The sequence below is a fragment of the Blennius ocellaris genome (genome assembly GCF_963422515.1).
Source record: "Blennius ocellaris genome assembly, chromosome: 15".
Classification (NCBI taxonomy): domain Eukaryota; kingdom Metazoa; phylum Chordata; class Actinopteri; order Blenniiformes; family Blenniidae; genus Blennius; species Blennius ocellaris.
Window position 1 is genome coordinate 25720204 of NC_137664.1, and position 12669 is coordinate 25732872.

The window sequence follows — 12669 nt, forward strand, 5'->3', positions numbered from 1 at the left end:
CCAGGGGGTGGAGGGCAGTGGAGGCAGAAAGCAGTGGGAGGGCGACTTGGTGGGTGTCGTCCCTTGTTTGGGTTCGTTCACGCGGTGGTATTTTGGTCCAGAGCAGCTGCTGCTGTCTGTCAGACAGACGTGACCGGACTCAGGCAGCTTCCTTCTTTCATTTGACGCCATTGTCACCTGCTCTGCTACACCACTGGAACAACTGGAGAACCATTCTTTAATGGTGCTGAGATAGGTGCCAATGATTCTGGTGGAGGTAGAAGAAAAAGAGGAAGAGTGAAAAGTCCTCGTTTCTCACTAGGGTTTGGTCGGAGCCATTCCTGAGTGTCGCAGTCAGAACTGAAGAAACAACAAATGGAAACACATCAATCTGAAAACAAATGTTTTTTTTATTTTCATCACTGAATTTTTACAGCCAGCTAGATATACGTTCATTTTTCATCAGACTGCTTCTCTAACTGAATTCACATCAGTTCATGACATCCAGACTTCACCTCAGTCCACATAGAACTGTTCAGACACCAGGAGATGGCGCCGTCAGGGTTTTAATGTCCTGGACTTCTGCTCATCAGATTCTACTCAATGTTCACTCAAAGCTAAAGTTACAGAAGTTCACCTCAAGCGAACTTTGTTTTAAAGAATCTTTTACAAAAAAATTATAATCCATTTAAGAATTAACCCAAGTTTGACTTTTCAGATTTTTGATTACTTTGATCTTTTCCCACTTTCCCATCAGCTTGAAGTGGGGTACTCACTCTGCATGTTGTTTTCAGTCTCTTTATGTTTCTCTGGTCAAATGTTATAGTCCTGCACCAGGTTTGTAGTCCTGCAGACTTATTCTCTCACGCATCTGCAACCCACTGCAGGAGGAAATCACTATTAGCAGATGCTAATTAATGCTGAATGAGACATGCATTCAACCAAGTCCGTCTAAAGAGGAAATATTGTGATTTAGAGTAGCACTTTGGTGATTTAGCGCAAAGTTACAAACATTTTATGAGTTGACTATTTTCATTACTATTGAAAACATTATTTAGCCCATTGAAGCACACCAGTTAGCTGAATGCTACATTGACAGATGCACTGGTCTCTTGGGCCCTTTATTCTAATAAAGCATCTCAGTCTCTCCGAGATGAGCAAGAACCACGTTCTCTGAAGGAACCTCCTCTTTTCAGTTCCAGGTTTCTGAAGAGAAGCCGTGAACACTTCAACACCCGACTTGAGCCAAACTGGCCAAAAGCTCTCAAAACCACTTCCCATAAAAAACACCTTTTCACAAAGTTTAGGTTTTTCAATCATTGGTTTAGTTTTCTGTAACATGGGCCTATCAAAGACAGCACTAACAAATCAAACCTTAAATTTGTGGATTTATTTCTTTGAGACAATACGATTCAGATAACAGCTTCAGGAAAACATATACAGATAAAACACAAATTCATATGAAATCAATGAAGTAAAGCAATGAGCAAAGCAAGCAGAATGCGACAGATTTTTAAAAATCTGTTTGTGGTGTCAGAGGATCGAATTCATTGGTCACGGAGCGATCCTGCCCTGCCCCCCCCCATAAACACACACACACATAACAGATAACAGTACATTTCAGGACTCGTCCAGGGCGGTCTCAAGACTACGGATTGAGACACATTTTATTGTGGAGGACAAAAAATTGTCCTGATCTGCTCCATTTGCGGCATTACACACTGGTGAAATACACTGAAACGCAATGAAAAGAAAATGTTGACTCTTTTTGTCAACAATTTCTTACTAAAAATAAAATATATATTCTGTACATAAAAGCTTACAAATAAGGCACTATTACAATTCTATTCTTCATTTCACAACATTGAAGACGAACATCAACGTGACAAGACTTCCTGAAGAAATGTGATTACAGTCAGTACAGATGTGATAACCTGTAAATGCTGTTACTTTATAAACTTCAGGGACACACAGTCCACCGCCATCTCATTTGGACCACAACAGTAAAATAGGAACAAAAGGGTTTTTTTCTGATGGAAATGTTATACTTCATTTCAGTGCAAAGACACACGAAATTATCAAATGAATGCATCATGCTTCCCAAAAAAACTGGACAAGGTAAATATTTTGTAGAAATCATTATAAAGGCATTTTTTTTTAAGAAGAAACAATCAAATTCAGGGATTTTAATTCAAAAGGCTTGATTTAAATGTAATTCCTGAGCTGTTACTTATGGATATTTAAACATTTGACCCTTTTCTGTGCTCTTTTATAGTAGGGAAAATAAGCATTATCCCATTTATTCTAAATAAAATATGTAAGAACGTGTATAACTGACTCAATTATTTGTTTAATGGAATGTGGCTTTAAAATATTTATAATATAAATGTATTACTGATTTTGTGTCAAATGTTTCACAATCTGGAGATCAATATAAATCATCATTGACACATTGATTATATACTTAATGAGATAAATGTCACTTGCACTAGTTGCGTGCGTTATCCACATTATTCATGTGCAGGGACGGTTCACAGTGAAGTTTCTTTGCAGAAATATTCCGCCTGAGAACTTATTTTTAAGTCACTTTAAAAACTGTAAAACAGAATTGTTGGAATGTCACATTTTAAACAAAGCGGTTAAATGTAATGACAATGAGAAATACATGAAAATACAGCCATCCATCTTCTGAATTTCTCGATCCAAATATACAGAGTTTATTTAATGCCACCCAACTGAAAAAAATGTTCATCTCCACCACCACAGCTTCAATGGGTTGATTATTGATTTCAAACAGCTCACATCTCTGAGCCTCCTTGGTAGCAGATTAACCAAAGTTGTTTAAAAGGGCTGTTATACATTTCTAAAAGAGGAAAACCTCTGTAACACTGATCTAACGCAGGCCTGTAGGATAACTCGGCGGAACTTTAATATGTAGCCACAGCAGATGTGATTATCTTTAGTGTGCTTAAATAAGGTGTAGCTTAAATTTCTAAGAGGTGCCGCCATGTTGCTACTTTATCTCCACTGATTGTCCCCACTTTGTCGTGTTGTCTTTGGTTCATTCATTTGTTTCTTTTAAGAAGTACTACCATCCAGATTATAGAGGATCTTCGTCCTAACATCTGGCTGGTCATGAAGTCACACGTGAAACAATCGTCTGACATCAAACATGTAAGAGCTGTTAACTGTTCCAGTATTAGTGAAAGGATATTTATTTGTTTGAATGTACATTCTTCAGTGGTCATATGGTCATCCTGGATCAGTTGAGGGGCCCAGCTGAGTGTTTTGGAGTGACTCCTTACACCATCTTATGGTTCAAACTGCTATTGTCAGAGTTTCATTTAAGGTTGACTTGCAGATTTTGAAGAGGACACAAACGTCTGAGAACATATCCAATCCATCTTCTACACTGGTTGTATTAAACACAATAAACAAATATATCACATGCTGTACCTTCTACACAGACTTTATTTGGTGAAACTTTACTTGTCTGATAGTTTACTTTGGAGGTACAGCCTCAAAGGTCTGAAAAAAAAAGCTGTGGAATGTAAATGGAGGCGCCTCAGTTATAAATTAACTGCTGTCAGAAAGTAAAGTCCAGTTTAGCTTGAGGACTTTTACCATTGAACTGTCAATATTGGTGGAAAATCAAAGCAACACATGAACATTTGGCCGGAGCTGGAACGCTTGGTGATACCAGAGTGGTTGTCTACACATCGTAGACGTCGATATGATCCCCGGAGGTGTACTTGTCCTCCAGCAGCAGCTTCAGCAGCTTGGAACAGGACGCCTCGCAGGAGAGCAGCTGGCCCTCGGAGAACATGTTGGAGAACGACTTCCTGATGTCCGGATCGGCTGTGTGGGACCGGGCCTCCACCTGCATGGCCGTGTCCAGAGGGCCTGTTTCAATAAACACAGGACCAGGAGCATATCAGAGGCAGGAACAAAACGTCCGACCACAACTCCAACACTGAGGCCTCATTTATACAACGGCTTCAAGGGAAAATGCAGCAATTTTGCTTTTTCATTTCAGAAAGGTTTCCCGTTTACATGGCAACATGTTGAAAACAAAGTCTATCTAACAGCAACGGCAGAAACACTGAAAACAATGTACTGAGCATGTTGGACCACTAGTCAGGACCGTTGTTTGTTTTGCTAATAAAACCACACCCTCATTACACTCAACATTAACAATGGGAGAACAGACAACATTTGCTTGTATGTTGAATTAACAATGTGGGAGGAACCAGTAGAAACTCAGGGTTTCCTCTACTAAACCTGCTTCAGGAGGGAGGAACCAGCAGAAACTCAGGGTTTCCTCTACTAAACCTGCTTCAGGTGGGAGGAGACAGTAGAAACTCAGGGTTTCCTCTACTAAATCTGCTTCAGGTGGGAGGAACCAGCAGAAACTCAGGGTTTCCTCTACTAAACCTGCTTCAGGTGGGAGGAACCAGCAGAAACTCTAGGCTTCCTCTACTAAATCTGCTTCAGGTGGGAGGAGCCAGTAGAAACTCTAGGTTTCCTCTACTAAACCTGCTTCAGGTGGGAGGAGCCAGTAGAAACTCAGGGTTTCCTCTACTAAACCTGCTTCAGGTGGGAGGAGCCAGTAGAAACTCAGGGTTTCCTCTACTAAATCTGCTTCAGGTGGGAGGAACCAGTAGAAACTCAGGGTTTCCTCTACTAAACCTGCTTCAGGAGGGAGGAGACAGCAGAAACTCAGGGTTTCCTCTACTAAACCTGCTTCAGGAGGGAGGAGACAGCAGAAACTCAGGGTTTCCTCTACTAAACCTGCTTCAGGAGGGAGGAGACAGCAGAAACTCAGGGTTTCCTCTACTAAACCTGCTTCAGGAGGGAGGAGACAGCAGAAACTCAGGGTTTCCTCTACTAAACCTGCTTCAGGAGGGAGGAGACAGCAGAAACTCAGGGTTTCCTCTACTAAACCTGATTCAAACCTACCAGGCAGCAGGTTCAGTTCACAGAGTCTGTTACCCCGAGCTTAATTCAGCTCTTTTTGGAATGGAAAACTCAGAGTTTCCCTCATTTCAGGGTTAACTTACTCTGAGTTTTCACATAACCCAGTGTGTGGAACTCCGAGAGGCGGAGGTGGAGCGAGTGAGACGGAGACAGCAGTGAGAGACGTGGTGTTGGCAGCTGGGTGTGGACGCCCACCTGGAGAGTAGTTGAGCACGCGGACGTCCTGCTCCTCCTCCGCCAGCACTCTGAAGGTCATGTCTCTGGCGGCCTTGCCGGTGCAGTACAACACCCAGGAGCGGAAGGGCTGCAGGGCGCACAGTGACGAGATGTTGACCACGGTGCGTTTGAGGCCCTCGCGCCACGGGAACGCCTGCAGGACTCTGGCGGTGAGGCACAGCGGGGAGCCCACGTTCAGGGACAAGTACGAGTCCACCTCCGACAGGCTGGTGAAGCCGGTGGTGAAGCGGGACACGTCTCCCAGAGAGGCTGGGGGGAACAGAGGGTCAACTTCAGTCATATAAAACGCCAGAGACACCGATGCCTGATCAAAGTAGCGTAATGAGGGGGCGAGACTGGTTCCCGGGAGATCAGGGTGCAGATCTGGCTGCACACAGAATTAAAAGTAAGGTGGAAAGATGTAGAAATGGAACTTAGAAATATAGAAAATATGAAACACAAAGAAGTACGAACTTGTTAACAGACAAAGGCTTAATGTGTAATTTAGATAATCAAGTAAACCCAATAATCAAAACTCATATTGAAATATGGAACACAGTAAAGGAGAAGTATAAATTAGAGAGAGGGACCAAGTTTGAGCTGGTTTGCATGGAATCCAAGATTTCTACCCATATTCCGAGATTTCTACTCATGATAAAGGCCTCAAGCAGTGAGCAAACAAAGGTATCAACAATGTGCAGGATGACTGAGTGGCCAAGCAGCAGAGCTTTGATAAACTAAAGGAGAAATGTGTATGAGAGGAACATGATCACTGTCAATACCTGCAAATAACTAACTACTTTGAGAACGGGATTAAAATCTGATATTCTAAATGAAATAGGGATATCTCAGAAAGCAATTTCAGCTCTGTACAAAAGTTTAACATGACATAGTTCATCTCTCTATATTAAAAGAGACCACACACACTATTCTGGACTTATCCAAACATCAAACAATACTGGGACAAAATCTGGCCGACGTTAAAATAGGGCTGCTCAATGTATGGAATTGTAATGGCGATGACGACTTTGGCTCCAGACGATCTCAGAATTCCTCTGCAGGAGAAAAAAGGATGATGTTGTAGAGCCGATGAACGGCTATGTTGAAGTATATGTATCTCTTATTGTATTTTATTTATTTATTGCTTTCAAAAGATTTAGAGCAGTACAACAGTATATTTTTTACATATTAAACAGGAGAGTATTTTTTTTAAACATGTTCAATAAATGCTGTTCCAAATTCAAAGACATAATCGTGATTGCGATATTGCCCAAAATAATGGTGATTAGGATGTTTTCCATAACTGAGCAGCCCTACAATAAAAATAGCAGTGGGTGAGCTGAGCACTGGAGGAGAGACTCACACACCAACTGACTGCAAGAGACGCAATCTTATTTTAAAAAATGGTAAAAATGGACAAATTAAGGAAGACGGGAAGAGGGTGACGCCGCTACCAGCTTGACTGGACAACAGGGACTGGAATCATTGCAAAGCTGAATACTTATTTATGTATATGCAGTATTTCCTTCAGGATTCCCCCCCCCCCCCCCCCCCCATCAGTGTGGGGCAGGCTTTCCGGGGTGTGTGGTGCACACACACACGCATGCACACTATAATTTACAATCATAAATAAAATCTGGTAAATATAGATTAAAAACAAGAATAAATTAAACAAAAAAAGAGGAGCATCATGCGACCTCCCCTCGAAACACATTGGAAAAAAATAGACCTTAAATTGTGCATTCTAATGAAATGTTCACCAGGGGTAGATCTTAATTTGTCCCCCACTAGTGGAGCGGAGCAGTGAGCCATGGGTTGCACTAGTCCTGCACCCAGTGAAATATACATTGTTAAACAAAAACAGTTTCATGTTATATTAAAATTAGGAACAGAGAAATAACAATTAATGATTTTCTTTTTAAATGCTGTTGTCTTCCCTTAGAATGTAGTCCCCCCCCCCCGTCTCCCTCATCACCTGCCTGCTGCTGGGGGTTACATTGTGCTTAGTTTTGCTTCGGCAATGGCTTCTGCACATCGTGCAGCAACAGCTTGAAGTTCTCCAGTTTTAATTTGTATATGTAATAGAGAATACTAGAGAATTATTGACTGGTTTTAGACTAAACATTTATTGTAGCATCAAACATTAAATGATATTATTCAGTGACCAGACGGCACCAATAAAAAGACACTCAATGATGCATGACAGAGTTCAGTAATGTAAAAAACAAACTGACAAAATGTGTATCCAGTTTGTTGTCACCAAAACATTTTGAAAATAAGTATTGAAGCACAACTCGTGAACATTGAAATGTTCTTATTTCAGGTGTGTGATCGAGGGACGGCTTCGGGAACTTGTTCACCGATCCACGCTTTTTCACTTCCCATTCCACCCTGATACCCAAATGTGGATCTCTGCTGATACTGATACTATTCTGATACCAGAGCTCTGTTTGCGTTAATATTATCATCATTATTGTTGATTTTATATGACGCAGTAATAAACTCCTCTCTACTGTAAAGTACTGAGGTAACTAGAAAGTCAGAAACGAAAACAGTACAAAGTATTTTTGTTCCCTTTGGACAATGTGGGGGTCTGCATGATGTCATCAAACATAATAAACACTATATTAATTCCTGGAGAAATTCTTTATCAACGCAGCACCAACAGAATGTTTCCAGTTCTATCACAACACAAATGATTGGGACTATTTTCAGGGAGTTTAGCGTGGAGTAGGAAGCAGCTTCACAGAGGTGTGAATCTCCGTGACCGTGGAGGACCAAGCTGTTTTGATGCCGCAGTCTCAGGACGACTGCTCTCCTCAGCGAGCTGACTTTTTAAAACGGTGACGTCTGGCGGCAGAGCGTCCGCCTCGCTATACAACGGCGTTGCAAACATCCACGTTGATGTGTTGCTTTGTGGTGTTTTGAGCGTAAAATACGTTCAAACAGCGACGTGTTGTCACGAAAATGTGGTTAGCTGCAATGCTACTTCGCTAGTAGATCAGCCTGCAGAGAAACACTGGTGTCGTCATTGCAGTAGCGGTGAAGCACAGAAGAGGCTTCATGGATCAGAAATCTGCGCAGGTTGAATTGGAAATTTCTAATTTTACAAAAGTCCCACGGACTGGCCATCGGAAATACGTAGTAGTCTGTAGAAATATGTACTTGTCTCGGACTGGCGTTAAGATTGACCCCTGTGATGTATATAGTGCACATTTTCTGGAAAAAAATCTAATCAATAATGCCATTTTTTGTGTTCTCTTTTTATTTGGAACAATATGGAAAGGATCTAAATACATGGCGGTATCGGTATTGATAGCAAAATGTTGGTGCAGTGACAACACTACTGTGGACTAATAAATACTACACTGTGGACTAATAAATACTACACTGTGATAAACTGTAGGACCAGTTGATATTGAAGGAACCAAACACCAAATATGTTATGGAAGAAACATACTAATTTAAAATCACATAACTGAACCAATATAAAGATGTATTGAATATATATACATAAATACACATGTGTAAATAATATATACAAAGATGTATACAAAATAAATACTCAATAAAATGTGACTGCATTCACCACATACAGTCTAGTGTCATCTTGAGTGGGCTGGACTGGTCAAATATTGCCATAACCTTTAAAGTTTTCTTGGTTGTGGTAGTACACAGTGTACCTGATGACAATGTTCATGATTTTTAAACAATTAGTACTAAAAATGACTACAACCCCAACATGAAGTCAATTTTAATGAGACATTCTGCTGCAAAATACAGTGAAATATTAAAAAACCCTCTTATAAATCCTATATAATCCCATCGTTTGGCGTTGTGGAGCCGTTGGCTCCGGTTCTGGCCGGCGGTCCTGATGTTTGACTGAAGTACTGCACAAGAGGCTGTCCACTCATTAAAGCGCTTTAACAGTTCAAACCCCTCTGTGCACAACGATTTCGCTGGTCTGAGGTTTGACTATACACGTATTTTAGAGGCTCTGAACAAACCGGCCATTTTTCTCAGAGCGACCGCCCAAATAACGGCTGGATGGCTCGCTGCCCAAAACCTCACTGAAATGGAGTTGCTGCTACTTAAACTGGCCTGAGCAGCCAAAACACTGCCCTCATATTCAGTGTTTTACACCATGGTACAGGCTGTTCCAGCCCAACAGGTCTCCACACATCATTTGTCACAATGTTTGAACTGAACTAGGAAACATTTGTAGAAGTGAGAGCATCTTGAACGTCTTTGTCCTGTAATGAACTCTGTGTAGGACCTTGTATTGTCTGAGCTGTATATTGGTGTTTTTGCTCATTGTGAATGTGTTTCTACAGATTAGTGACCAAAGCGTTGGGTCTGTGTTGATGTTTAGATCTTCTTCCCATTTGGAGCTTGAAGGGATATTGTGGTATTGGAACATGACAGGATTAAAGGATTTTAGAAAGTGGTTTTGGAGCTGAGATCTTCAGGAGGTTTGTCTGAGGTCAGTTTAGGTTCATCTCTTCTAGTTTGAACTTTGTTTGTATTATTGACTTAAGCTGGAGATATTCCAGATAATTGTTTTGACTGATACCATACGTTTCTATTAGATCTTTAAATGGAATAAAAGAGTTATTGAAGAGAAGGTGTTCCAAGTTTCTTCTTCCCTTGTTTTTCCATTTTGTGAAGTTTCTTGGTTTCTTCCTTTGCAGGATGTCAGGATTGTTCCAGATGGGTGTGAGTTTGCAGGGAATGAGTGATGATCCATTCATTTGAAGAAATTCCCACCAAGCTGTCAGAGATTGTTTATATTGATGCTTTTAAAGCAGTTGTGTTTTTTGATGACAGGACTGAAGAAAGGAAGGTCTCTGATGTGGAGATCTTCACAGAAGGTTTTTTCAATGTCCAGCCAGCCTTCATCTAAGTTTCTGATTAATCCATTTTATAACGGAAAGTCATTTATTGGCCAGATAATAATTATAGAAGTTTGGAAGTTCTAAGCCACCTTGGTCCTTGGTGTTCTGCAGTGTTTTTAAACTTACACGTGATGGTTTGTTTTTCCATAAGAATTTTGAGATATGGGAATCCAATTTATTAAAGTATGTTTTTGGTGGTTTTGTTGGGATCATTGAGAAAATGTAATTTATTTTAGGCAGGACCATCATTTTATTATTACTTTGATTGTTGCAACTCTCCTCGAGTGATAAAGGAAGTGTCCTCCACCAAGGAAGGTGCTCTTCTATTGTCTAACAAGTGTGTGTAGTTTAAGTGCACTTAATTGTTTGTATTCCTTTTTTACCCTGTAAAGCCTTTTGTGGTGCTTTATGAACACATTTCGATTTGATTGGAAGATTAAGAACAATTTGCCGTTGAAGTCAAAGGTGAATACACTTTTTGAACACACCGTTAGTTAAAAACATGCAGACATGTGAGTGTGTCTGGCCAGAAGAAAGGAACATTGAGTCAACGGAATCTTTTCCATTCAGATCATCGAAAGAGGATAAAACAGCTGCACAACTGGTTCCTGCCTCCAAGAAATAAGTCTACATTTTAAGTGAGAAAGTGCGGCTCCAGATGTGACTCCTAATTGAGTTTGACTTGGAGACGTGATCAGGTGTTCCTACCTGCGTTATTGATCAGGATCAGGTGATCAATACCTCCAGCGGAAGCCTCTTTGGAGGCGCTCACGACGCTTTCCAGCCCTTCGGTTCGCCCCACATCAGCCACCACGCTCTCCACCCGCAGCCCGGCTCTGCCCGCCTCGGACGCCGCCAGCTCCGCCTGCACGGCCCGCAGATCGTCTCCGGAGCGCGCGACCAGCACGAGCACGGACCCGGGGCGCAGCCGCCGGGACACCGCGAGACCCGCGGCGCGTCCGAAGCCCCGCGAGGCTCCAGTGATGATGCACAGCGCTCGGCCCAGGTGGGCGCTCTCTTGGCTCTCTGCGGCTGACATGACGAGTGTGTGTGCGTGTGAGTGTGTGAATTTAGGAGCGAGCCAAAGCGTGACGTGTTTCCGGAGCGCAGCGCGCCTCCTCCTCCGTATCGCCACCTGTCGGCTTCACACTGATTCGTTTCGCCCAGAGACGTTTAGAAAAAGGACATCATTTTATAATAATGATTTTATAATGATTTACAATCATTTATAGTGATTTTATAATAATGTATACTCATTTTTAATACGTTACAACGATTTTATAATCATTTATATTGATTTTGAATACGTTAATAACGATTTTTATAACAAGGTATAATAGTGCTACAATCATTATATAATCATTTTATAATGATTTATAATATTTTATAATGAGGCATAATTTACAAATTATGCCTCACTATACATTATTATAAATCATTATAAAAATTATTATATAATGATTATACAATTATTATACCTTGTTGCTTTGACATTATAATGTCAAAGCATGAAAGAGCATCTTGTGCGGCGTGGGAATCCACTGGCTGTCTAATTATAGCAGTGTTCGATTTAAAAAAATAAACACATTATATGTACATGTTGTAAGTAATTCCATATTTATTTAAGTATTGGCAGATTTTTTTTAAATTCCCTACAAAGGAAAGAATGAGAGTGAGAGAGAGAGAGAGAGGAGTGGATGTCACTATAAACCACCCTTAATAAGTTCAGATATACATTTTTTTGTCCCTGTGGGGATTCTTTTTTAAATGAGCCTGTACAGCATCACATACATTGGGTGTCATTTAAATGTGTAATTGTGAAAAGAAAAGCTGCAGTGAATCCATTTGAAAATTAACACACTGGGGGCATGGAGAACAAGAATCTGGTGCAGTTTGCTGAAAACACTTGAATTTTTTAAGTTATTTATAAAAAAAGCTATCTTGACAGCATTATTTCAGTTAGGTGTGATTTTAGTGTGTCGTCGTGGGAAAAAATGCAGCATTTGGGAATAGACAGGACAGGAACGTGGTGCAGTTTGCTGAAAACAATTTGATTTGAATTGTTAGGAAATGTACTGCCTGTACAGAAATATAGTGTATTGACTGTGATTTAAGTGTGTAAATCTGATCATGTTGACGTTGTCGATAGGAATGCAGCAATACCACTTTATTCCCAACACAGTAGTGTATGAGTACTTGCGTTTGAGTACTCACTGATACAGATACAGAGTACTTGCACACATTCATTTTTTTCCACAGACGTTATTTGAACAACATTCCTACATTGTGATGTACTGACGTTCAAAATTGATTCTTTTATGGCACTGCCACATATACTGTAAGAAAACATTTAAAAAAAAATGTTTTCTTCTCTTGTCCTGTTCGGCAGGTTGGGCAGACAGTATGATGTGATTGAGAGAGAGAGAGTGGGGGAAAGGGGGATGGGTGGGGGACAACATACAATACCCTTGTTAGTGCTACTTATATTATTTACAGTTATCACACTGATCCAAATATGTTCTAACTGTTGTGAGATTACATCAGCCTGAGCAGCTCTATCTGGACAGTAACATGTGCTGGGATCTCACAAGACCACAGAAAG

The 12669-nt window shown here is 40.8% G+C and overlaps 1 protein-coding gene across 1 annotated transcript; it reads right to left on the bottom strand.

Annotated features, from left to right (window-relative positions):
• Nucleotides 1-574: 574 nt before the first annotated feature.
• Nucleotides 575-11116, bottom strand: spra (sepiapterin reductase a). The gene is made up of 3 exons (XM_080510330.1): nt 10776-11116; nt 5152-5442; nt 575-3882 (listed from the first exon to the last, which is right to left on the bottom strand). Exons 1-3 carry the CDS (start codon nt 11104-11106, stop codon nt 3692-3694), a joined length of 813 nt encoding a protein of 270 aa, XP_080366456.1. The 5' UTR covers nt 11107-11116; the 3' UTR covers nt 575-3691.
• Between the last annotated feature and the right edge of the window lie 1553 nt (nt 11117-12669).